This window comes from Pleurodeles waltl, chromosome 3_1 (genome assembly GCF_031143425.1).
Source record: "Pleurodeles waltl isolate 20211129_DDA chromosome 3_1, aPleWal1.hap1.20221129, whole genome shotgun sequence".
NCBI classification, from domain to species: domain Eukaryota; kingdom Metazoa; phylum Chordata; class Amphibia; order Caudata; family Salamandridae; genus Pleurodeles; species Pleurodeles waltl.
Genome location: NC_090440.1, coordinates 1,686,614,403 through 1,686,641,891, shown reverse-complemented (window position 1 = coordinate 1,686,641,891; position 27,489 = coordinate 1,686,614,403). Strand labels below are relative to the sequence as shown.

The window sequence follows — 27,489 nt, the reverse complement described above, 5'->3', positions numbered from 1 at the left end:
GTGTGAATCTGAGTGCCTCTGTAGTTATATGGTCATACCTGTATTGTAAGGACAGGAATGGTGATTATGTTAAGGAAGTAATGGCTATTTGCCTCATTTGAACTACAGTGCCCACCACAGAGGGCGAATAGTGTGTGGACAGTTTTAAATTCTGTGGTGAAATGTTCGCATTCTTCCATTGTTACTACGTGAAGGCGTATTGATTGTACACATTATGGCAGGTATTCTTTGTGTTTAATTAAACCTCAGCATCACATTGGTGCTAATAGAAAGCCAGTGCATTTTGAAAAATCAAAACTTTATTTTCTTGCAATCAAAAATACTTTTCTTCGAACAGATTACAGGATTGACATTTCCTTATCCACAGAATTATGAAAAAATGTGTAGCTTTGTCAAACTTAGAACTCTTATTTGTTTCACCCTCTGTAACCACCTAATATGCCATCCCACCTGAATTCACAGTAATTTAATACAGGCAGGCCTTCTACCCCATTGTGAAAGGTACCAAGAAAGCATTAGCTCAAGTGCACTCTCCTATTGTCTCTAATATTATTTATTTTATGTTGTGCAGGTGACTAATGAGATAACGCCAGTCCTGCCGTACTCCTACATGGCTGTGCTGGTGCCAATTTTCCTCTTGACCGACTACCTACGCTACAAACCAGTGTTGATCCTACAGAGTCTGAGCCACATATCCATCTGGCTGCTGCTTATCTATGGCACGGACCTCATTGCCATGCAGTTCATGGAGTTCTTCTATGGCATCACCATGGCTGCCCGGGTGGCCTATTCCTCCTATATATTCTCTCTGGTCAACCCTTCCAGATACCAGCGCATGGCCAGCTACTCGCGCTCGGCTGTGCTGATGGGTGTCTTTACCAGCTCTGTGTTAGGCCAGATTTGTGTCACCGTCGGGGGGCTATCCTTCGTTACCCTCAACTTCATCTCTTTGGGCTTCATGTGCTTGGGCTTGATATTAACATTGTTTCTAAAGCGGCCCAAGCGTAGTCTCTTCTTTAATAGAGTGTCTCAGCCTGCATCTGCGGTTCTAAATGGTGCTTCGCCCTCAGAGTTGGATAAAATGAACATAGCGGAAAGGAGTGAGGCGAAGAAGCAGCTATGTGGGGACTGGAGGAATTCTGTTTTCATCCGCATGTTAAAGGAGCTGCAGACCATTGTGAAACTGCCGCAGCTGCGCATCTGGTCCCTCTGGTGGATATTTAATTCAGCCGGATACTACCTGATGCTTTATTATGTCCAGATCTTGTGGAATGAGATTTATCCTGCTGTTGACAATCGGAAGGTCTACAACGGCGGAGTGGAAGCAGCCTCCACTCTACTTGGTATGTAGAAGTGCAGCTTTAACTGCTTTTCTTTCTGCTACCTGCAGTGAATTTATCTTTGATTCATAATTAACAAGCACATCTTTAGAACTCTCTCTTCATAATAATATTGTCAGCTGTTTTGATTGCTTGTCAGGGTAGGGAAACATATATGGGCCATGGTTTTACGTGCTTATCCTTGAGAGACTGACAGGGAAATGTGAAGTGATCTGGAACAATACTGCCCAACAAAAGTCACATGAAAATAGTTAATTGATTATCCGTGCCATTGTTTGAATATTTGTTTTAAAAAATGAATAGTCACCGTGGGGTTTCTTGTGAATGCTCAATATGTGCTGGTCCTGATGTTTTTTTTTTCATTTAATTGCGAATTAAAAATATGAACTCTTAGGGACAATACACTACCCAAAATACAAGAGTGCAAAATCAACTCGAAGTTTCAGAAGAAAATGAGCCATAGAAAAAAATGTAACAGAAAAATGTCCAGCGTTTGGATAAAAAAAACAGTCCTCGATCACAACTCCTGACAGCTGTACCTAAATGATGTACACAGTAAAGGAGTAGAAAGACAAGAAAAACACAAACATTCCTGACAAGCCAAGTGTTGTAGGATCATGCATAAAGGTGCATTGTTTATATGCTATATTATATTGGTTATGGTATGGGTTATTGTAGATCATTTGCTGTGCACTCTTTTGACATCTAGTGCTGTGTCCAGGATATTTTAGTTTATCTTTGTCTTCATCTTTGAGCAAGTGCAGTATGTCTCTGGATCATGTCCCTAAAGCCTGCACTGCACCTTGACAAATTCCACTTACGTTGTTTGGAGTGTCATAAATTCAAGTGAATATATGAATTTGCCAAAGGTATGACTGAAGTTAGGTTTACCGGGGTTAAGTAAGATAGTCCAACAGAATTCTGAAGCGATGCTGAAAATAGCCCTTCTGGAGCATTTGACCTAGAGGAGGAGGAAGATTAAAGCCCCTCCACATCGGAATTGGAGTTGTCTGATTCCAAACATCTTTCAAGGATTAAAGTCTCCTATAGCCCGCCAGTATGAGGGAAAGAGACTCTACCTCAATTAATACACACTGACGACCGAAGAGGCAAAGCACAAATGTGAAGGATCACCTTGAAAAGAGGAGAAGCATCTAAAGAAGCATTGACTTAAAAGGCAACGAGTGCCCTCCCCAGATAATTGAATCCAGTGCCAGAATAGCATAGGAAGCAATTCTCAATTTCCAAACAAGGCCAAAGTGAGAGTCTCCCAATAGTCTCTTGAGTTCACTCGTTATCAAAAGAGGATTCAAAACCAAGTAAGCCAAGTTAAAATTCAGAAACACCTGCTCATGCGCACTGGGATAAATAAAAGATTATCAACAAAAAGATACGTATAGACCCTGACTCAAGCGATAGCAAGACCTCAACACCAGAAATACTGGAAAAGGCAAGGTACTACAAGATACTTCGACACCTACCTGAAATAAAAGACCGATTCCCTTGAAAGCATCGCTTTTAAAGGAGTTGTGGTCCCCAAAATCACCCAAAAAGCAAAACCGTGAAGTAGCACTCAAAGCTGGACACAGAACATTACAGTCCGTCATTGCGAAAATAAACTGACGGTTGAGAAGAATCCTAGGCCACATGATGAGGATCATGCTTAGGATTGGTGATGATGTATGGGATACCCCCACCATAGATTCACATATTGAGGACTAGCTAGAACAGTCAGTATAACCTTCCCCCACTGAATGAGACATCTGCACATCATTTGACTGTTCAGACTGCTGCATGACCTAGATTTTCTCAAACTACTTCATACTCAGTATACCTATGTTGAAGCAGTGCTAAAAACTAGATAAAATGTCAGATATTTTATTAAAACAGTATTTTCACTCCGAGAGCTGAATAAAGTTAAGGCAGCAGCACAAGATCCCATCTACAAAAAGGGATGTCTACTAGCAGAGTCTAGCGTAGTGCACACATCCCTTAAAACTTTAAAATACCAGTGCAGACAGTGGTCCAGCACTTGATGGATAAAGTATTAGAGCTAGTGCTGTAGGGGAAGGTATTGCTGGAGAAGCGATAATGAACTGGTACATTGCTAACTTTCCCACAGTGTTAAACTATTATGACTTATTAAAGAGAGAGCAAACCGAAGAGTTATTACAACACTTGCTAGAAGCCCTAAAGGAGCAGAAAATTGTGGCAGAAGAAAATGTAATGATTGATGGTATGTGTGGCTGTAGATCCTGCATACTTCTGCCATCATGTGTTTGGTCTGAAAGGTTGCAAGTTATTTTTGTTCGAAAAGTCTTTCGAGTCACGAGGTATCGTAACTCTCCTCTTGCAGGTAATGTGCATGGGCATTGACTCCAACTTCTGATTGGTTTCTTTCACCGTCTGGTCCGGTTGTGTTTTCAGTGTACTCCAGTTTGAGGCTGTATTAGGCCTTTTCCATTTGGGAAACCTCCAATCCATTGGTATTGTTATCAAACTCATCCCTTTACATTCTGGGATCAAGGAAAATTTAATCCCGATCGATTCATCTCAGTTGAGGTCCTCAGGGCCATGCCCTTTGGGCTGCCATTTTCTCCATTCCAAACCTTGGAGAATTAAATCCTGATGGAACCTACGCCCTTCTGTTTCTTTCTGAAGTGTCACTCGAAATTTCCAAGGACCGAACTCCACAAGGTTTGCAACCTTTGTCTATCTCCGGAGCATCGAGAACAAGACTGAAGCTTGCCAGTCTTTCCGGTTGAAAAAGTCTCTGCAGGATCGGATAGCTCACCTCCAAGAGATGCAGCAGCAAAGTGTTGAGGCGACACCTGACATCTTCGGTATCCAGGACACTATGCTAGACACCAAGCAGGAACTCCAGGAGCTCTTCTGAGGAGGGGGCTTTCTCCATTCAAGACTCTGACTCAGATGCCGACATCACGCTTGAGATGCAGGAAATTTCTGCAGGTCAACCAACAGTGAGTAAGCCTGCCTCTACTCTCACCAAAAACCCACAGCTACAGAAGCAAAGGCTATATAGCTGCCAATGCTCTCTGGCCATGGCGGGCATAAAAAACTCTACTGGATGCCTCGCCTTCAGGCTTGGCGCCAAAACATAGGCCTTCCACCTTGATACCAACCCGAACACCACTAGTTTTGGACCAAAGTTTTCCACGTCACAATCAGTACTGACTGTTTTGGCACAGAAAATACTTTCTGCCTCTGCACTGACCACTTTGGCACCGTACATAAAGAGCACTTCTGCGCCAAAGAAACTCACTCTCCATGCAGCCTCTGAGCCAATCGCATCACCTGAGCCCATTCTTTACAAAATGAAGCAACAGCTTCATGGCAAACAGTCACAGATGCATATACAACCATACATAGGGCGGGTGCTGGTTAAAGCAGTGGTTATTATCCCATCTATGAGGCAGCTTTCCTTCAAAGAGGATATTGAACCACCAACGCCTCCAGTCAAACAGAGAAGAATGGAAAAGGACTTGGTAGACATCCACTCACCTCTACCTATGTCTCCACAACCAACTCCTTCTCCTCCATGATCTCAGGGTGACCCTCTTGACATCTCTCCGCAGGACTCACCACATTCTTTTCATTACACACAGGAGACAACAATCTCCTCCTACATCCAGACACAGACCCTGGGTCTCAATATGATGTGGACACTTACATAGACACTGACACAGTATACCCTTCCCACTGGACTATACCACTTAATTTCAAAAACTCATTGGGAGTGCAGCTGCATACCATTAGGTGCCCCTTCCCAAAGAGCCCATTGAGGGTGATTTCCTTTTTGAGCCACTCGCCACCTCACATAAATTCGCACAATACCTACCCATGTTGAAAGGTATATTGAGGCATGCGAACAATAGTTTCCAAGACCCCGCTGGAACACACATTATCACTCCATGGGTAGAGAAAAAATACAAGGCCTCCCCGTCTGACCCAGTTTTTATTAAGGGTAACATTCCTGCTGACTCTCTAGCTGCGTCCAATGCCAGAAAAAGAGCAAACTCACAATCTGCTCAGGATGCTTCACCTCCTGATAAGGAAAGTAAGCTTATAGATGCTTCCGGGAAACGTGTCTCTGCACAAGCAGCCAATCTCTGGCGGATCACCAGCACACAAGGCTTACTTGCCAGATATGATCGTGCCCACTGGGACTAAATGGAGGAGCTTCTCCAGTACCTCCCAGAGGAGCATCAGAAAAGAGGTCAGGAAACTGTCAGTCAGGGGCAGTTCGTTTTCAACAACTCCGTTGGCTGTCCTTTAGACTCAGTCGACACAGCAGTGAGAGGAATTAACACCAGTGTCATCTAAGCCAGACGTGTTGCTACGCGTTTCAGGCTTCAAGCAAGAGGTACAGGAGTCTATACTAAATGTGCTTTTTGATAAGGAATGCCTATTCGGCCCACAGGTCGATAAGGTGTTGGAAACAATTAGGAAGTACATTGAGGACAAGTCCACGAGTGGGAACTCCACCCCAAGTTCTTCTCCCCTACTTTCAAATGTGTTGATTTCCAGAGATAGACCTCTTTGCGACAGAAGAAAATGCAAAATGCCCTAACTTCGCATCCAGGTTCCAGCACCCTCAGTCCAAGGGCAATGCTCTGTGAATGAACTGGTCAGGGATATTTGCCTACACTTTTCCACCTCTCCCTCTCCTTCCGTATCTGGTTTGGAAACTCAGGCAAACTTCTCTTGCCCTCATTGTAGTGGCACCCGCATGGGCCAGACAACCATGGTTCACCACTCTTAGACCTTTCAATATTACCACACAAGAAGCTTCCCCTTGTTCGGACCTTCTCACTCAGAATCAAGGACAAATTAGACACCCCAATCCCAAGGAGTTGAATCTTGCAATTGTCTCCTGAAGTCATAGAATTTGGTTATCTAGACCTAACTCTAGATTGTATGGATACTCTTAAGGAAGCACGTAGACCAACTAGAGTATGTTATGAAGCAAAATGGAAACGTGTTGTACACTTTTACATTGCTTAGAAGTGGGAATCCCTACAAGGTACCAGTCTAAAAAAAAATAAAGATCCCCCTTTACCTTCTTCATTTACAGAAGGCAAACTTAGTATATGCTTCCATAAGACTCCACTTAGCAGCTATAGCTGCTTATCTTAAAAAAAGACAACACTTGACAATCTTCAAAATTCCTGTGATAAAGGCATTTATGGAAGGGCTCAAAAGAGTAATACTACCAAGACTACCCCCAGTACCTTCTTGGATCCTTAATGTGGTCCTCTCTAGACTTACAGGCCCATCATTTAAGTCACTTCACTCCTGTTTTTTCCAGTTCCTATCATGGAAATTGGCCTTTTTAGTTGCCATAAACTCTCTGACGTGTTAGTGAGCTCCAGGCATTAACTTTATAAGAATTATTTTTCCATATTCATAAGGATAAGGTGGTTCTTCGTACCAACCTAAACTTTTTACCCAAAGTAGTATCTCATTTTCATACTAATCAAATGATTGAATTGACTGTCTTCTTTCCTTAACCAGACTAAGTTGCTGAAAGAGCTCTGTACACATTAGATGTTAAAAGAGCACAAATGTTCTATATTAGTAGGAGCAAAACTTTTAGGAAGTCCAAACTTTTTGTTGCTTTTTCCCCACCACATAAAGGCTGCTCGGTTACTAAATCTACTATAGTAAGATGGATCTTCAAATACACCCAAACCTGCAATGCAGAATCTAAAAGGCTACTACCTATTCCACCTAGAGCACACTCAACTTGTAAAAAGGGCGCAACTGTTTTTTTATTTTATTTTATTTTTTAGTTAACATTCCCATAGTTGACATATGCAAAGCAACAACATGGACTACACCACACACTTTCAATAAACATTACTGTGTGGATGTCTTTGCATGGCAACACGCTAAGGTAGGCCAGGCAGTGCTACGTACTCTTTGAAAATACTACAACACCCACAGGTTAGCCACTGCTTTTAGGGAGGTACTGCTTTACAGTCTATGCAGAACCTGTGTATCTACAGCTTGCACATGCCATCAAACGGAAAATGTTACTTGTCCAGTAAGTGTCTGTTAGAGGCATGTAGTGATGTAGGTTCACATGCGCCCACCCACCTTCCCGGACACCTGTGGTTGTAGTAGTCTTTGCTACACATTAACATGCATGGACTTTTTCAGTCACCTTATGTTATACATCACTCCATTCCTAAACCGCCTGCGGGAAAACAATCTGAAGAAGGGGTCGATGCTCATGCGCATTACCAGCAAGAGGCGAAGTCACTATACCTCATGACACAAAAGATTTTTCAAACAAAAATCACTTGCAACCTTCCTGACCCAGCGCTAGATGGTGGAAGTATGCAGACCATGTGAATCTACAGCACTACATCCCACCAACAGATGCTTACTGGGTAAATACAATTTTTAGTCTAACATGCATATGCGGTAGATGCTGCAGCAGTCAACATCAGTGTTCTCCTATGATAGTGTTCTTGACAAACGGACTCTGTTTTAGACCAGATGTGCCACATCATGTACTAAATATCATGTTTGATTGTGAGCATTTGTTTGGTACAAAAGTATATTAAATGTTGAGTATAATACTGACACTGCTGGATCTGTGAGTGCTTTAAAATATCAAAGGCCCTACTAACAAAGGAAACAAGGAAAAAGACCCACCGGGTTCTTGTAGACAACTGTACGATATGCACCAGGCATATTAACAGTCCTCTCCAAATCTTTCAATTCCTGAAGTGTAATTTTCATAGCGGATCCAGTTACTGTGTAATAGGACTTCAAGGAATAGGCTCCCCCTTAAACAGCCTATGCATTCTCATTTCCCGCTGATTGTGAAAACCTGTAGAGTGAAGGTTAAAGGGCTCCCGTCGTTACTGGAGAGAAATAGCCAGCAACAAATGGTACTACCCACTGTAGATAGAGGATATTGTTCTCAGATTCATTCAGATTTCTCCACATTGCACAATGCAAACATAAAAGTAACTTAAAATATTTGCCTCACTTGTGGAAAATATTTCATTAATTCTTGTCGAAGGGACTGTTAATAGCCTCCACATACACCAAAGATGTTAAGGAGTGTATTAGATTACTTCATGATTCCAAAGTAAGAAGTGTCATTAAGACAAGTATTCCAGAACACATACTTAAAAACAATTCACTTCAAGATGAGAATGCTTCAGGAGTAAACCTGCTTTTGCTGCCTAGGAATTTATAATAATGTACTTAAGGATGTTTTTTTCTAGTACCTGATGCATCTAGATCATCAGCAGTGCTTCTTATTTGTGGTAGATGGGCTATGCTACCAATGCCTGGTGTTGCCTTTTAGGATAAAGTCAACACTATGGGCCAGATGTACCATCACGGCCCATTGCGATTCGGTAATAGCGATTTTTAAGAAATCGCTATTACCGACTCGCAAAGGGCCATGTATCACATTTGTGAATCGGTAATAGCGGTTTCTTAAAAATCGCAAATGCTATTACCGAATCGCAAATTGCGATACCGGCCCCATTCGCAGCTATGGGCCTGTTGGCCCATAGCTGCAATTTTTTAGCATTTCTGAACCAGAAATTGCAATTTTGGAAGTGCAAAAGGCCAGGGTGCTGGGGGCCTAAGGCCCCCTCTCCTGCACCCCAATTATTTATTTTTTTAACATGTAAGGTACACACATGCCAAAAGGGCATGTGTGCTTTACATGTTCAATTTAAAAATGCAGTTTTACTGCATTTTTTAATTTTGCACCAGGTTACCACCTGGTTGCAGATCATGGTATTTTGCATGTGTAAAATGCCATTCTGCGAAAAATCGCAATTTGCGATTTTTTGCAGCATTGCCTTGCGACCTGGATTTTGCGAATCGCGGCTGCAACGCAAAAAATAGCAATTTTAGCGATTTCTACTTTGTGGTCTGCGAATGCCTTTCATGCATTGCAGACCACTATTTTGCACTCGCAAACGGCCGATTTTACAGTTTGCGAGTGCAAAATATTTTCATACATCTGGCCCTATGAGTATTTACCAAATGCTTAGTGATGGCTGCTGTTGATTACGTCAACAGTTAATGTATACTAAACAACTGTTTTGTGAGAGGACGATGATCACTATATAACCAAGGGGGAAAGAGAGGCTGAGCTGTCCATCATACTTCCTCTCGATTTAATAGACTTCAATATAACATAGGACGTTGTGTAGCAGTAGAGCTGTCCAAAAGCTGCGAAAATAACTATTCTCTTGAGTTCTTGGGTAATACCCTTTTCGGATGCACTGACCTTTACCAACCATGGCAACATTCTTCATCATCGGGTCCTGCTCCTCGTTAAGCGGTGCACTACCCAGCGGCCTCCTTGTGTAGATCTTTTATTATTTGTTTGTGGGTCACAAGGATGCACTGAAAACCCACTTTTAGAAAAAGATTGTTCTAAAAGAATGAGAAGAGTAGAGTAGAGTAGGCAAAGTGTTATTACTAACTAGTGTGGGGATCCATGAACAGGTTAAGAAACATAAAGAGGCTTACAGTACATAATTATTCAAGGAGTCAATAGAGGATGGTTGGCTTGCTTCTTGCGTAGACTAGCCTCATATGCACTGTGGCATTCATCAGGACCAATGTGTCGCTCCAATATAAATATTGAAGGGCCTACAGTTGGGATATGTGTGGGAAAGAGGTCCCTCACAGATCAGTATGCCTCTAACAAAACAAATTTGAGGTTGAAGTCCATATTTGAACTGGCATATTCTTTGACACTTTCTATAGGACAAAAAAAAAAACTGATAGATACATTGTAAATATCTATCAATTTCCAATTCAGTTGACACATGCAGTAAACTGTAAATCCACACTAATATGTGATAGTGGGCACAACAACCAATTTAAACTTATTGCACCAGTGTTTATTCCATGCAACACGCATGAAGGAGTAGTGCAGCGTGCCTATCTGAGTATCTGTTCTATTTCAGAAGTGCATCCGGCATCTCAAATTTAGGTGGTCACTCACCATCTGTTTCAGTCCCTTTATTTTTTTTAACCTGATCATAGATCCCAACACTAGTTAATAAAAAGTCTTATTACTGGGCATCCATGGAGAAGTTAAACTCACTTTGCCCTATCTATTCTTCTCATTCCTTTAGAAAAATCTTTTTATACAAGGATGTGTTCAGTGCATCCTTGCGACCCACGAGCACACAATAAAAGATCTCTGTAAAGTGTTCCTTAAGGGGCCCCTTGGGTACTGCCCTGCCCCAGCCAACAAAGAGCACAACCCGATGATGAATCATACTACCTTGGTGGCTGTGTGATGGTGCATCTTGAAAAAGGATTACCCCAGAACTGAAGAGTGAAATTTTTTGCGGCTTCGTACAATTCTACTGACAAAGAGAAAAATATGCCGACTTTACTGCACAAGTCAGGGTTTTCCTTAATTGTGAAGAAAATCTAATTATTTCAGCCTCATGCGATTCAGAGTTGTCTTATCTCTGCCTCAGTTTGATATCATGAGCTTATCCTATTGCAGAGTGTGTGCAGGCATTTCAGAGAGCAACAAGTCTTTACTAGACCTCTCAATCTGTGACAGTGAGGAAATAACTTAAGCTGAGGAATTATAGTGTCATGCATAGCATTGGTATCTCATCCTCAAATAAAAATTTGTTTTTACTGTAGTGCTTATCAAGTCAGTGGGCTCATCCAGCTGGGGCCTGGGACATGGTACTGGCGCCCAGAGATACCGGTTGCTGTGTTAGAAGAGGGAGAATATTCTGGTGGTTAAGCAGTTTGGAAATCTAAGGCTGTATCTAATACTCATAACGTATGTCTCTGTGACAGGCTGAGACCATTCTTGTCTGGCCTAGCAGTATGAGGCTCTTACAGAATCAAAAAGCATATTCTGTTGGAGTGGATGGATGGCGCTATTTCTAGCCCCCACAAAATTTCAGGCGTCACTCCATGGCGTGATTTATTTATTTTCCACAGAAATGTCATCAGTGTACTACATATGAAAGCAGGGCAGTACACAGTGCCTTCAGTTATTTCAAAATACCTAAGATGATTTGGTATTTGCCTTGGTGTTGTCATAGGTCGACCACAACTTTGTGGATCTACTAAGCAGGGGCAATCAGGACTCATGTAAATGGGACATATTTCCATAAATGGGGGCACAACACAGATAGGCTGTGGTGTTAACAGACAATCAAGCAAGCAAGTGAGGTATTCATACCTCATTCTTTAAGAATGTCCTGTGGATAGATTGGTCAGTAGAATTTCCTTTTATTTTTCCACCTCGCCTACTCATTCCATATGTGGACAGAACATGTCAATTATCTTGAGCCTTGTAATTTCCATGTAAGCAAAATATAGATACCCATTCAACCACCTTGCAAACTTTCACTTTGTCCAGACTTATTAACTTAGTACAGAACAAATATTTGGTATCATAGGCCACAGCTGCTCTAGAAATGTGGTTATTGAGATCTTGGAGTATGGATATTTAGAATTATCTCAAGAATTAATGGATGTTCTCAAGGAGCCCAGGACTTCTACTGCAAGACCTTGTTCTGCAGCAGAATGGAAAAGATTTGCAAACAACTGTACAATACAGCAGGCTAATTATCTGTGTCCTTCCGTAACGGATATTTTTCAGTATTTGCTCACTGCCCAAAAAGGCTGGGTTCACTGATTTTTATTTCTTCATTTAAATACATCTTCAAAACATGCCATCTGTTGTGTTCCATATCCCTCATGATTTAAGAATTTATGGATTTTTGAAAGGTGGTCATTCAACCAGGCACTATTAGTCAAATTTGGTTAATGGGGCCACTTTTATAACATTTAGATTCCAGCATCTTTCTGGTCCTCACTTGGAAGGTGGTCTCTTTATTGGCCAGTGCTTCTTTACATCCTGTAAATTAGAAGCTCAGGTACACAAGGATAGAGTGGTCTTGCTTGCTCACTTATGTTTTTGCCTGTTAGTATCTCCATTGTATAATATTAAGGCAAGAGTAAAATATTGTTTTTAAATACTCATGCATGTCTAAAATGCCTTTCCATTCTCCAGATTGTAAGTGTGCTCCAGTGGAAACCAATAAGAGAACTAAGGGCCCTGATTTAGAGTTTGACGGGTGGGTTACTCGGTCACATACATGACGGATATCCCGCCCGCCGTGTTGCGATTCCCTTAGGATATAATGGGATCGTAATACGGCGGACGGGATGTCATGTTTGTTGACTGAGTAACCCCATCTGCCGAACTCTAAATCAGGCCCTTAGTCTTTTGGAAAGACCAGAACTTAGGGCCTGATTTAGAGCTTGGTGGAGGGGGTTACTCCATTACAAACGTGATGGATATCCCGTCTGCCATATTATGAGTTACCCATCCGCCAAAATCTATTCAGGCGCAAGTCTTTTGGAAAAACAAAGCATTTGTTTGGACCCTTCACACTTACATTCAGGCAAACCTTTCTCCGGATCTGGAATTTCATGCATTGTAAAACATATTCAAGGTTGTTATACAAACACAGAACACAAACTTTGTGGTAAGTCACTGGTTTTTTCAAGCTGAAAGGGGGAGGAGGGGCAAGGGGGCAGCAACATGGTCTTTCTATGTAACACTCCATAATAGACATTGCAGAACTGCAATGTTGACTTGAATTCATGCATCCACAAAGCATTACTGTGTTAATATTCAGGCAAGGAAAGAAGCACAAGTGCAGCAGATTATCATAAATACTTTCTGTCAGCCACGGCCTCGGATGTGAGTAATACTGTTTTACAGTCTATGCACAGCAAATGATCTACTACAACACATGATACAAACGGGAAATGTAACCTTTGTTTAGCAGCTTGTATTGTTGTAGAGTCACACATGAGCCTTCTGACGGGGAAGTATTAGTGAATCATTTAATATGTATTACTTGCCAATAAGGGGGGGGATCACATAATCAAAGATTCCGTATTTTTTTAGCAAATTATGGGCCACATGTACAGAGTTGGTGATACCCGCAAAGTCTGCGTCGGTAAGAGACCCACTTTACTACAGCCTTTGACCAGAAAACCACTACCCTCCCACAGCTCCTTTGAATATGCCTTTTGAAAGTAGTGTTCTCTAGGTCCAACATAAATCAAACATACATCAGCATTTTCTTTGTTGTTGACAGCCAATAAAACCTTAATAAAAGTATCTCCTGGAGGTAATGTAAAACATACTATTTACAGATAACAGACCATCTAGTAACTGGAATGTCCAATTTTAGATCCTTGGTTATTTTACCAAATAATTTATGAAGAGATTTATTCTTGCAATCTCCGAAAAGATTCAAAATATAGAGAACCAGGTGTCTTGATTACATGACTAGGCTTTGGTTCTGCAAGAAACATATGCAGTGTCTTTTCCATGAGAAAGTTCAGCTTCTGATATCTTTCACGTTCTTTGTTCTTTATGCTTCATTTAAAAGATACCATTCATCCTTGAATCCAGACGTCTTTAATATTCACTGCCACTAGCAATCTCTCGCACAGCCACTTGTTACTAAGCTGGAGAAAAGGAATCCACAAAAAAATAATTCTCTGCATTTAATAGGTTTTGCTGGATCTATCTAGTCCAGTTGATGGTGGGTGGAACCTTTTGTCCACTCAGTAGCTTGCATGTAGTGGGTAATGAGTTAAAGGTGAAAGGCTTGGCAGAGGTTACCTCTATATTATACCATTCCATGGGAAATTATTTGCTGGCTCCAAACAATAATCCACAAGGCACATTTTACTTCCCACTTTGTGTAATAACTATACATTTTCCAATCAAAATGAGTATTCAAGCCTTTAGGGTTCATAACCCAGAGAAGCTTGGAGGAATTAATTACTGTTGTGAGGATGTTAATTCAACAGGATAGTAAATAATTTTCATGTAGACATCATTATTATATTTTATAGCATCTAGTGCATTAATCCTTAAGAACAAAGCAAAAATAGTTCCACGTGGCTTGTAGGTGGACAATATGTTTGCCTTGGCGGGAGGATTTTATCTATTGCCTTAGGCCATCATAACCTTGAAGCTCAAGGGGAAGCTTTTCAAATGCTTACAGAATCTTTGTTTAGACCCCCAAATCTTCATCTGTGACCACTAAATAGCTCCTTTTTCTATAAGTCCATACATTTAGACTTCAGAAACCGAGTTTCTTGTACTTTGTAGTCCATTGTCCCAAAATCTGCATCATTGCATATTTGCTAATTACATCACAAGTTGTTGCGTAATCAAGCACAACCCCCACGTTTGGTACATATACCACAGGGTGTGATGTTTATAAGGTGTGGCATTCCCTTCCTGTTAATAATTTTGGTCTTTGAAATAAAGGTAACTGTATAAATTAGTGTTTTTGCACCGATCTCCATACATTTTCTCACATTCCAACTGCTTTCCCTCAGATAAAAATTGACAATTCAAAAGTGATGAAATGAGTCCCTGGGAAATCCTGGACACATAGGGTTCCCACCAAAACTCGTACTCCCAGTTCAGCTGTAAAATTCTGTTTGTGACAAAATTGGGATTGTCAGAATATTTGTAGGGGGAGTCTCTAGTAGGCAGCTGTCCCCAGCCCCTCTGGTGTGTATTGTGCTGGATTTAAGGCAATAACCTTTACCTAGTATGCTTATGTCGGCCTCTAAAGACAAAGAGAAAGTCTTCAATTCCATTGTCAGTGTCTTGCTCCCTGCAGGTGCCATCGCTGCTTTTGCAGCAGGATATGTGAAGATTCGATGGACTCTCTGGTCAGAGCTTGTTATTGGGCTGATCACCTCATTCCAAGCTGGCCTCCTCTTTCTTATGAACACCACAAGCAACATCTGGATCTGTTATGTGGCCTATGTCCTCTTCAGAGGCAGCTATCAGTTCTTGGTACCAATTGCTATGTAAGTATACAGGTATTCAGCCTGATCGGTTTTCCAAGTGAGTACCCTGAGAACGTTGCCCTCTATTACTCCTGATGTGAGCACTGCGAAAAGCCATTGCTGTACATGCGAGTATCGGGCAGTATCATCTAATGGTCTGCATGCTAGTCCCTAGACAATATCTGCGTTAGTGCTTTGCATTAAGGTACTAATCCTCTGTAGCCTTCAACTGCTTTACTTAAGAGTTCTCAGTCATCAGCCCCTCGTGTGAGTATTTTGGCAATATGGTCACTGCCCTGAATTGGAAGTACTCTGGTATCATCCTAGAATGCGCTGCTTGTGATAATTTCATCAATATTATCCTCCATTGGTTTGCATTTGATTACCCTGCCACCAACCTTGTCTACTGCTCTGCATCGGACTATTAAATCACCATCCGGTGTCCAAGCAATGCATGCAAATATGCAAACACTACCATCGACTGCTCTGTATGTAAGTACTCATCAATATCCTCCACTGCTGCTCAGCTTGCTAGTACCCTGTTCTCACTATTTAAAAAAAAAAAAAAAGTTTTTATTAACATTTTGCTTTTATACAGTATCAGATCATTGTGTGACATTGACACATTCTTATCGGACCCACATACATCATCAGCAGTAATATCCATGTTCAGTCATCTATTCTGCATTTGTGTATATACATGATGGTGATCTGGGGAGTTATTTAGTGCCAGTGGGGAGTAAGCAGTTCGGCGATGCAACGACGTGAGAGGGCCCAGCTCGCTCAACTTCTGTACAGCTCCTTACCCGAGTGAGACACCCCCGGGACTGTTAATTTGCTCCGTCTCCTTACCTCCCCCCTCGGTGCATAACGATGTTGGTAGTTCCCAACCGCCACTCGTCTGTCTCCGATGTACCCCCAAGGCTAGGGTCCGTCCCCACTCATTGCCACTGCTGCGAAGTTCCACTGTTCCTCTCCCATGCCCCCAACCCCTAGCTCCTGTCTGTGCCATCCCTCAGCGCCTCTCTCGTTGTTCCTTCCTCCCGCTCCAGTAGTTCCCACTTGATCAGTACCCCTTCCCACAATGGGGCGATGGGCTTTTGACGTAATCCCTGTGCCTCCTCACATTTCAGGACCTGTAATTCAGCCCTGGCCCATCTCATCACATCTCGTCTCCAGTCCCCAAAAGAAGGGCCTCTAGGCGATTTCCAACTCAAGGTGATTCGTCTCCTAAAAAGTACCAATGCCAGGCCGAGGAATCGGCCGCCAACTTTCTTAGAGGCCAGTCCTGGGTACATACCCAACATACAGACAGACGGGGTCAGGTCTAATTTGGTACCCAAGGTTCCATCCAGGTCGTCCAACACCGCCTTCCAGCACTGTTGAAGCCCAGGACAGCTCCACACCATGTGGTCAAAGTCCGGTGCAACACACTTTGGGCATACTTTAGGGTCGCCCCTGTATATTAGATGCAGCCAGTGTGGAGTGAGGTACTTCCTGTGGATATAATTATATTGTATGTACCTAAGGCGAGTGCTTCAGGAAACCTTCCGCGGGAATGCCAGTGCCTTCCGCCATTCCCTGTCAGTCACGTCTCGGCCCAGTCTCCTTTCCCACTTCCCCCTGAGTGACAGTAGTGGGTCTAGGGTGTCCTCAACTTGGGTTCTGTACAATTTAGTAATGAGGTGAGCATCTCCCCCCACGAAGTCAGCAGGAGGTGTAGGACCCCATGCACAGCAGGCTCTGCGTTGACTGTGCACCATTGTTCCTTTATATAATGTGTCAGGGTTCGGTATAATAGAAATTGTCCACTCGGGACTCCGCTCCTGTCATTCATGTCGGCAAAGGGCCTCAGTACTCCGTCCCGAAAGAAGTCACCCAGGGACTCCACCCCCGCTCTCACCCAAGCTCCTATCCCAGAACCCAACAAAGATTTATCTACAGTATCTTGTGTCAATACCGCTAGTGGCAGTGCTGGGGAGTAAGCCACTCACAGTCCCATATGCCGCATACATTTCTCCCAACAAGATAAGGCTACCTTTGTCAGGACATTTCCCTCCCGTGGCGCCACCTGTCGACCAATCATCTGTGCTATAATCCACTCCCTACTCTTCTCACCGTTAGCAGTGCATCTATCCAGTCGCCCCTCCCCTGCGCACCACCTGGAGATCCATTGCAATTGACATGCCAGGTAATAAAGTTCAAAATCTGTGGCTCCCAGTCCCCCTGCGAGAACCGGTCTGCAAAGGACAGAAAGCGCAGTACATCTGTGACCTCCATCCCAGATGAGGTCTCTGAGCAGTGTGTTTAGTTTCTTGAACCAAGTCGAGGGTATTAGCACCGGGAGATTGGTGAAGTAATAAAGAAGGTGGGGAAGCATAATCATTTTAGATAAGGATATTCTGTCCATTATGGATAATTTGAGTGACCGCCAGAACCCCACTGACGCTCGGAGCGAGCAGAGCGCCTTGCCTATATTACCTTCGCGGAGGTCCTGCAGGTCATGGAACACCAGTATGCCCAGGTATTTGAAAGTGTGCGGGCCCACACCACGGGCTCCGGGCACGAAGAGGGTCTCCCCCCTCCCGTCACCAGGGGAAAAACGTAGGTCTTGCCCCTGTTCAGCCGTAGCCCCAAATGATCTCCAAATACGTCCAGCATGGTCAACGTCCACGGCAGTCCAGACTCATCATCCCTAAGATAAATTAAGATATCGTCAGCGTAGAGTGAAATATGTTCAGCCTGTCCCCACTCCACCCCCCTACCTCTGCCTTCCATCCGGAGCTGGGCTCCTAGTGGCTCAATAGCTAGTGCAAATTATAATGGGGATAATAGGCATCCCTGCCTAGTACCCCTGTATATAGGGTAGGTCGCTGACACCGTCCTGCCCATCCTTACTCTTGCCAAGGGTGCAGCATACAGCAGGTCCTCCCAGCGCATCCATCCCTCCCCCAGCTCCGTCCGGAGCATCACCGACATCAAATAGTCCCAACTTATCGAGTCAAAGGCCACCTCGAAGTCTAACGCTAGGAGCATCGCTTTAGTCGGCTTCTCCTCCTGCGGGATGTGCAGAAGCGCAAACAGGCGCCTGAGATTCAGCGAGGTGCTGCGCATCAGAACGAACCCATTTTGGTCCTCAAGTACCAGTTTGGGTATATGTTGGAGGAGTCTATTGGCCATGAGTTTGCTTAGAATTTTTAAATCACAATTCAGCATTGACAATGGGCGGAAATCAGTGACTGACGCCTCCCCAGAGTTTCGCTTGAGCAGAGGAACCACCAAAGCCTCCCTTAATGAATCGGGCAGGAGACCCCGCTGGAGTGCCTCTGTGTACATTTCAACTAGTTGGGGAGCCAGCAGAGCCGAGTATTTCTTATAGAAGTCCATTGGGAGGCCATCCGTGCCCGGCGTCTTCCCCTCGGCTAGTTGTGAAATGGCATCCTGCACCTCCTCTAATGTTACTGGCCCCTCCAATGCGTCCCTCTCTTCATATTCCAGAGTACGCAGAGGCAGCGGGTGTAAGTAAGCATCTAGAGATTCAGTTCCAGGTGCTTCTGGGCATCTATAAAGAAAGGTGTAATATTCTCTAAAGGCGTAGTTTATGTCACCTGGTGTATATCTGTGCTCACCCCTCATATCACGCACACTCGTGATTGGCGCCCCCTCCCCACTCGATTTCACCAACCATGCCAGCATCTTACTAGATCTGCCCTCCTCTGCCTGTATCAAGACCAGATACCTCTGTATACTGAGGCACCGTAGCTGCTCCTCAACCTGGGAGTGGTATTTCCTTGCTTTCTCAAACCTGCTTTGCTCCGTCGCCTCCCCCTCCCTTACCCTTTCCCCCTCATGGATGATCTTTTCTAACCCTATTAGTTTGTGCTCCAGCGTGCGTTTTATCCCCACTGTTTGTCCCATACAATGACCTCTCGCTGCCACCTTAAGCGTTTCCCATTCCACATGCCTGGCCGAGGCAGACCCTTTATTGTGATTAATGTGGTCCGCAAGATAAGAGAAGAGTTCCTCCTTATATGCCTGATCTTCCAGCGCAGCAGGGCCCAAACTCCACATTGGTATGGGGGGTCTGGCTTCAGCTGCCCTCCAAGTAAGAAAGAGGGGATTATGGTCAGACAGGGTGCGTCCTAGATATTCAGAAAGGGTCATTCTCTGAGCTATATTGGCAGAGCACACTACCCTATCTATCCTAGTACATACCTGATGTAGACTCGAGTAGTAGGAGTAGTCTCTGTCCTTGGGGTGTTGGCTATGCCAAACATCTATTAGGCCCCAGTTTTGCATCCATTCCCTCACATTTTTAACTATCTTATGTGACCCAGTGTGCCCATCAACGGTGGAATGGAGCGGTCCAGGTCTGTATCCACTACACTATTAAAGTCCCCCCCCCTCCCAATCAGCAACCCTCCCCCTGCTGTAGTGTAAGATGACTAGACAGGCGCTGCATAAAGGGAATCTGATCCTGATTAGGGGCATATACACTACTCAGGACTATCGGGAACCCATGAAGTTTACCCTCCATGATCACAAATCTACCCTCTGGATCTATGTCTGTGGCTACAGCCTCGAATGGGACTCCAGCTCTGACCTACACCAGTGCTCCCCTGGCATAAGCAGAATACTTAGTTGCAAACACCTGACCTCTCCATCTACGCCTCAGTTTATCGATTTCTCCCACAATGAGATGGGTCTCCTGCAGCAGAGCAACGTATATGATCCGTCTTTTCAGGTAGGACAACACACTGTCTTTTAGTCAGGGATCCCACCCCCCTTATGTTCCAGGTTAGGGAATTGTAATCTGCCATGCAGTTGTGTCTGTCTCAAGGCGGGTCACCCAGCCCCCACCTGGCCAGCACTCTTTCCCACCCCCCCCCCCCCCATCTGCATCACTTTTGGATAAACGACTCTCAGCTCCCACATCACCATCAAAACACAGAACTGTAAATCCCAACTCCCTGTCCCCAGGGCGCCTCTCCAACTGTAGGTTTCCCACAAAACAGTGCAACAGCACAACAAGTCAACAGTTTAGTCAGGGTTCTCGCCATGCTCCACTGGGTGGCTGAGAAACCAACAGGGGGGTGGTTCCATGCCCGTCAGGGCCACCTGTTCGTGCCGTCTTCCTCACCTCACGGCCAGACTATCGGTCCGTTCAACGCAGCTCATCTGCAGTTTGAGAGGTCACCCTCGGAGCCTCTCCGGAGCAGCCCGAGCCATCCACCAAGGACATTGATGCAGTCTGAGTCTCTCCCGCTGCCCCTTGGCCGAGGACGCCCCCCGCGCATGGATGCTGCCGCCCCCAGTGCCACCTTTTTTGCCTTTTCCTTTTGGGCCGGGGTCGGTTCCGCCCATAGGCGATTTCTGTTCCGCTGTCTTCTCTGGGCTCTGCGGTCCTCACGCCCTGTTTGATCGTTTCTTAGATGCACCACTGTGGCTGCGAGGTCATCATGTTTCGGCGTTAACTCTGCTAACGTTGTTTCCGTCTCCTTTACTCTATCTGTCAGCTTTTGGTGATATGCCCTCCGCAGGCCCACCTCCACTGCTACTTGACTTATATTGTGTTGCAGCGTTGCTTTGGTATCCTCAGTTGCCCCCAGGATCTCATCCAGAGTAGCCTGCACCTTGGGTTGCAAGAAGTCTTCCATATTCTTGCTACCTTGATTGGTTGGGGTTTTGCGGCTCCTTGAAGTCATCCGGGATATGCACTGTATTACACTAAATGTCCAAAAAATAAGGGACTGCACGCATTAAGGTCTTTCAAGTCTGCAGTTCCCTGTCAGGATTTCCCACAATATGGGCCAGTGTGTTGGTGTGACAGATCTCAAGCCTGACGCGTGCCACCTCCTCCGAGCCCAACCCGCTCCGGCGGTCTATGTGTGTCCACTTTGCCAACTTAGAACTTCCGGGGCTCACCAAACACTCCCCCCCACCCCAGGTTATGAGGGGGTTAGTGAGACACAGCGCAAAGAGGGGATACAGGGGGGCTCCAATATCCAGGGGCTCCAGCCGCTGTGCTCCGCTCTCCTCGCCCCCTCGGCTCCTCCGCCAGATCAGCACCTCCCTCACCCGCTCCGCGCCCAGCCGCCGTGGCACCTACTCGGACAATTCAATTCCCATCCATGTAGATCTGTCCTATGTGTTGATTTCTTCAATATTTTATTTTGCGGACAAAATCATTCCTTTGGATTTAGTGGTTAAACTGCAGTCTCTTAATTATCCTTTTGTGAGTACTTTGGACTATTATCCTCTACCACACTAGTGGACAGTCTGATGACCACCCTTCCATACACACAGTGTTTGTGCATACACATCAACCTCCTCTCTGCTCTTAACTGGCTCCCCTTCAAAGGCAATCTTTGAGTACCGGGCTGCTCATTAGTGCGTTCTTGTGCTTGTGTTTCTTTATAGAACACAGTGTTGCATAGTATTTGAGGACTGTGTTCATGGGGCAGGGAGGTTGGGTTCAGCGTAAGATACGCAATGTTAGTAAAGGGGACACTTTGTACATCTGTGTTTATAATGTTTGTGTTGATCTCTGGTATTTATGTGCAGTTTTTGTTCTGCTCATTGTGCATAAGATCTGCTGTCTAGTTTTTTTAAAACCTCTCCTGTGCAATGTTATTTGTGCATGGTATATGTTGCCTAGGGGAATACAAAGCTGTAATGGTTGTAGATAATGTTGCACTGTCTCCCTCATATATTTACACTTTGGTATTCACCATCTAACACACACTCATCTGGTTGTGTTACAGTTTCCAGATTGCCACTTCCTTGTCCAAAGAGCTGTGTGCACTTGTGTTTGGGGTTAACACTTTCTTGGCCACCATCCTGAAGACCATCATTACTATTATTATCGCAGACAAGAGGGGTCTGGCTCTATCTGTACATCCTCAGGTGGGTTTCCTACAGCAAAGAGTTTCCCTTTCCTGCTTGCAATGCTGATTACAGGCGTCTCATTGAATGTATTTCTCCGGATGACGGTTTAGTTAGTGGAAACCAAACGATTTTGTGGTTGTGGAAAACTTTGACAGCATGAAAACTCAATCATGCAATTCGGGTTTTATTTTATTTCCATCTTAATTCATTCCATACGTAAACATTTTAACAAAGCCAAGTTCGTATATGCAGTTTGCAGTGAGCGTTTATGGATTCACACAGCGAAATTACATATTGGGTTTGTAACATTGAAAAAAAACTAAAATGCAGTTAAACATTTGCCTGTCTCAAATTTCAACTTAAATATTGAAAACAGTATAAAGCCTCAAACTTGTGCAACCTGTCACTGGTTACAGACGTTAATCAAAAAATGGCCAGGCTTGTGATTTCTCATTTCATATTTTGATGGCAAAATATTATTGTCAAATGATTCATACCAGTCAGTGCACTGGCTGCTGCTGCAATAAAGTAATCTCTTGATTAGATTATGACGCTCATATTTTTCATCCTAGTCTGGCATGAGCTCTCACACTTTTTATTTGCACGCTAATAAACATTAACTGAAAATGTAAATATTGTAAGTCCAGTGTCATTTTCAAATTCAGTAGATTTTCTTTGCAGTATTCTAAACATTTTTGCCAGAAGTAGTATTGTTCTCAGTCTTTCTGTTCATTCACTTTAAAGTGTTATCTCTTAGGCTATTTTGCAAAAAAGAATATACTTTCATACAATATATACAAAATAATTACTTTTACAAAAAAGGATAATGTACAAAGCAAATAACATTTTAATTCCTCACATTTAAAAAAGAATAAAATAAAATCCCAATTTCTGTTCTTAAACATTTTATTGTTTTAATTTTGTTAACTTTATTTTGGTAGAGATATTGAAGATTAATTTGTATTTTCAGTAGGGTTTTAATTAAATTTGTGTATTGATAAAATGAAAAAGTATACAATGCGTGCTACCATATGCAAACATTTTGCATGAGAAAAATCCACTTTACAGTTATCACACATTTTCAATGCATGATTTTTTTAAATGGCCAGTGATAAATGTTACTCTTGACATACAGCTGATTCAGTTCACAGTTCACAGTTTATACTTAAAAGGTGAACACCTTTATACTGGCACCCTCTGTACATAAAACATAGTTGTTAATCAGGGTGGCATGTACGAAGCATTATCACTATCTAAACTTCGGAGTCCACTTCTCCTTGATCGAATATCTATTGATCAGTTATCTATAACTACTCATCCATTTTCGAATGATCATGAACACTTCACTAAGATTTTTTCATACTTGTTTTTATGTGATTGTAAACGAATTTCTGAATGAATGTGATCTTCAACTATATTTTTAATTAAATCTTTACGAAAAAGTGTAAAATAAAAGACAACTGGCAGAGAGGCACCGCCCTCTTTGGCCTGTAGGTCAATGCAGTGTCTCAGAATTCAGTGTAGTGATTTTAGAAAGTCAGTTATTTTTTCCAGTTCTGCTTCTTTTTGATACTCCGGAGACAACCAAGTCCTTACTATTTGTGAAAAGATCTGGAAAGACCATATACTTTGTCTCTTTCTGACCTCTCCACAGTACATTGTTTTCCAGAGAATGTGCAGCCAGGACTCGCTGGGACCAAGGCTTATGTGTACTTGAAGTATTTGGAAGGTAATACCCTTTTGACATTTGTACAGACATCCAGCCAGCCACAAAAGGCCAGTAAAGCACCAGCTTCACTTCATTGCTTTTGGGATCCTCTCTGACCTCCCCCTGGGGAGCACATAAAAACATCATCACTATCAGTATTCCTGCCATTACAAATCAGTTAAGGGGATTACCTCTGAAGCAGCAGCAACACTGAGGACTTGGAATCTTTAGCTGTCTGCCCACCAAGGTCTCACCCACCCCTCGGCCCCCAAAGCCACCCAGCGGATAAAAAATCCATACCACCGCTCAAGCCTAAGAACGTTTTTCTCAGTACAGAGATGCCAGGAAATTCAACTCCAAAAGGTAATCACTCTCCATTGAGGCAGGACATGTCAAAAGACCCACTTCTACAAAGAACAGCCCATGGCTGAGACAGGGCATGTAAATTAAAAAAGACACACTTCTAAAAAAGAACAGCCAATGGTGAATCCTTGACCTACATCACCTCTCCAGAAACACACACAAGACATTTTGGTGCCGATCAGATCTCATATCGAGCACTTAAGCCAAGATCACGCACCACAGTTTCAGAGCCTGGCCCCTGGGTTCTTAATATTTACCTTGCGTCTGACTGAACTTACCATCAGATTGCATAGACTTGTTAAAATAGAAAAACCTGTGTTCACCAGATCTCTTTTGCTTTGTATCAAGCCCGTGATATGCCTAAAAAAAAACGCATCGCCCTGTCATCTCTGTTTGACTAATTTAAATGGCAGTTTGCTTTATAGTTCACCCTTCTGCTATCATGATCCACCCCAGAATTCCTTTTTCAAAATTTGAATAATAGCGCTGGGATGGAAAAGTCCTCCACATGGTAATAGACGTGCCTCTGCCCGAATGCCCAACTATACTGGTGACTGGATCCCTAATGCTGATTTTTGTTGTCATAGACAGACACATATTATGTGTGTGTGCTGTCACATAGGCCTGTCTCACGGATTGGGGTCTCATAGGATCTGGAAGGGGACCCACAGCTCTACCCTCATAGTGGTGGAAGGCTACTTCCTTCTCCAGGAGTTAAACAGCACAAACGTAGTGGTAGCTGCATACCAATGGGAGTGAGGAAGATCTTTTAACCTGCGTCACTGCGGTAAGGCCTTCAAGCAAACTCATTTTTATAGTTCCACTCCTGTTCTTAACTCTTCCTTGGCCTACATCTTATTGGTGTGAAGTGCTGCATAGCACAGAGGTGGTGTAGCTGCACTGGCAGTATGCCTGGGAAGGGTCCTCTACAGGGATATTGCAGTACCAAACAGTGCGTGCATGATACATATTTATGCTGGATGTATGTGTGCCTATGAATGGTACAGTACATGAAGAATACAGTGGTGTGTAGTTTGTATGCAAGTGCTGGATGTTTTTATGCCTCTAAATGCTACAGTACATGGAGGATACAGTACTGTGAAATGTGTGTATGCCGTATACATACTCAGGGTGCATGTGTGCCTGTGAATGCCTGGAGGCCATAGGTTCAATTTTGGGAGACATTGTTTCTGCAAGGGAGGACCAGGCCTCCCCTGTACACTTCAGAGGATTATCTTTGATTCAGTAAGAGGTCACAAGGAAGGGGCCTGAGCCCATCTCAGGAAAGAGATGGAGCTGATAAGAGAATCGTAAAGAATAGAACTGGGGGCCCTAGGCTTAATGTTTGAGACACACATCCCTGTGGCTCAGACATCCAGGCCTCAACTGTAGTCATTCTCATGGCCTTTGTTGTCAGGCTATCAACTCTGGAGACACTCCTGCTGTGACAGAGTGCTTTTCAAGAGGAAGAAGCAGAGGGGTAGACACTTCAGCAGAAGCAGAACCGCCAACATAAAACTTCAATAAATCAGACCCTAAATCTCATTTGGTGTCTGGAAATGGACCTTAAAAAGGGACGTTTGAGACCCCAAAGTTTATTGTTTGCCAAGCAGCCAGACATGCTATGTGAGGAGGGGAATCTCTACAGGAATTCTGCCTGTGACCAGGACTGGTTGCCAAGGCCTGATAGTCTCTCTGATAGCACCTGCCCAGAGCTTCAGCTCCAGCCTGCTTGCCAAGACCAGTGTGCCCTGTGAGAAAGAGAAGAGCGTTAGAGGGAGTAAGGTCCAGTGGGGAGCCCCGTCAGTTGGACTCCCTGTGCGAGGTTTGAGGAAATGGCTACTGAACAGGTCATTGCCCATGTGTAGAACAGAATTGGTGACTCCCAACACCCCTCCCCCATATGCCAGGAGTCCGCTACACTGAAATTAGCCGTGTGTCGTGTTGCGCTGATTGGGCCAGAGCCCATGTGTAGTAGCAAGGCAACGACCCGGTATACCAGAAGGGGCTGCTGTGCAAAAGACTGGCATGGAGTAAGGGACAAAGCCTGGTGTGGTAGCATTGTGGAGACCTCGTATGCCGGCAGACGTGGGAAGGACTGCTGTCTGTGTATGGGCTGAAGGCTTGTGGGGTAGCGTGGCGGCTTCTTCATATGCCTGAGGGGACGCCGTGGAGAACTTCACTGCACTGATCGGACAGTGACCCTGCATATTGGTGGATGTCACCAGGAGCCTCAAGGACTGCAACTTTCATCCAAGACAGGTTAGCAACAACCACCTCACATTAAGGGGCTGAACAAACACCCTGCAGGAGAAACCGTTTAATGCCTCCAGCCACCTCAGGAGTGCGACCACAAGGGAGTGAGTCTGCACCCACTGCGTACAGCCACCTGGGCTGCGTGCGACCACCTTACCTGAAATTGGCTGCAGCCGCGGCAAGCGCCCGTAGACAGGGCACACTCAGGAATTTCATTGCTTCACACCTGCTGGTGCAGATAAGTCCGGTTTGGGACTTACTGGTCCCAGGGAAGTTGCTGCTAGTAGTGCTGCGGCGTTGGAACATTTTTAACTTAGGGTCAAAGTGGACTCTTAAGACTTGGACTGATAGTGGAGCATACCCTGGATTTTACCAGTAGTGAATGGGGAATAACCACTATCGCTAATGCGGGGAGGGAGTGGGATGGGAATTACCATAGAAACACTAGAGCCCTGGCCTAGAGTGGGATTGTGTAGTTGTTAGTGAATATTGTATTTTTCCTTTGTGTAGTTAGCAGTAGAAAATAAAACACTGGTCTTATTTCATAAAAGTGAGTGTTGAGTTGGACAGTGATGTATTGCTACTTCTGAGCGCATGTTGAGTTGTGAGCCTGTGTTCACGATCCTCTATCCACACCTCCTCTTTGAGGGATTCTTGGATTGCCAGGACCACACATCCCTGACGGTCAAGTGCAGTGGAGGTACTTGGCCCAGTTACTCATGATCCATAGTAAGTCAGGGTCCAGGACATCAGAGTGGAAGGCCTCAACTCCTGTGGTTGGCTCAGTAACCCCTGTGTGCCTCGTGGCCCACTAAAAGGGTTCTCACATAAAGGATTTCATCGAATGCGTAGAAAAATGATTACTCCATTCGAAGGCCATCTCTTTTGTGGAAGGAAATGTTGTTCTCTAAACAATGGATTCACTATTTGAACTAATGCACAAATCGTTTTTCCATGGAAGCTGCATTCTTGGGGGCACAACTACATTTCTGCAAAAATCAAAGCTACACATTGCACAGAATTTATTTACAGTTACTCTGTATA

General features: G+C 44.0%; 1 protein-coding gene across 9 annotated transcripts in view; it reads left to right on the top strand.

Annotated features, from left to right (window-relative positions):
* Positions 1–27,489, top strand: part of SLC19A1 (solute carrier family 19 member 1) — a 136,912-nt gene that overhangs the window by 88,721 nt on the left and 20,702 nt on the right. For all 9 annotated transcript variants that reach the window (XM_069225472.1, XM_069225470.1, XM_069225467.1 and 6 more), the window contains 3 exons: positions 572–1,343; positions 15,059–15,251; positions 21,995–22,136. In XM_069225472.1, the coding sequence (XP_069081573.1) occupies positions 572–1,343; positions 15,059–15,251; positions 21,995–22,136 (1,107 nt within the window). The remainder of the gene's footprint in view (positions 1–571; positions 1,344–15,058; positions 15,252–21,994; positions 22,137–27,489) is intronic.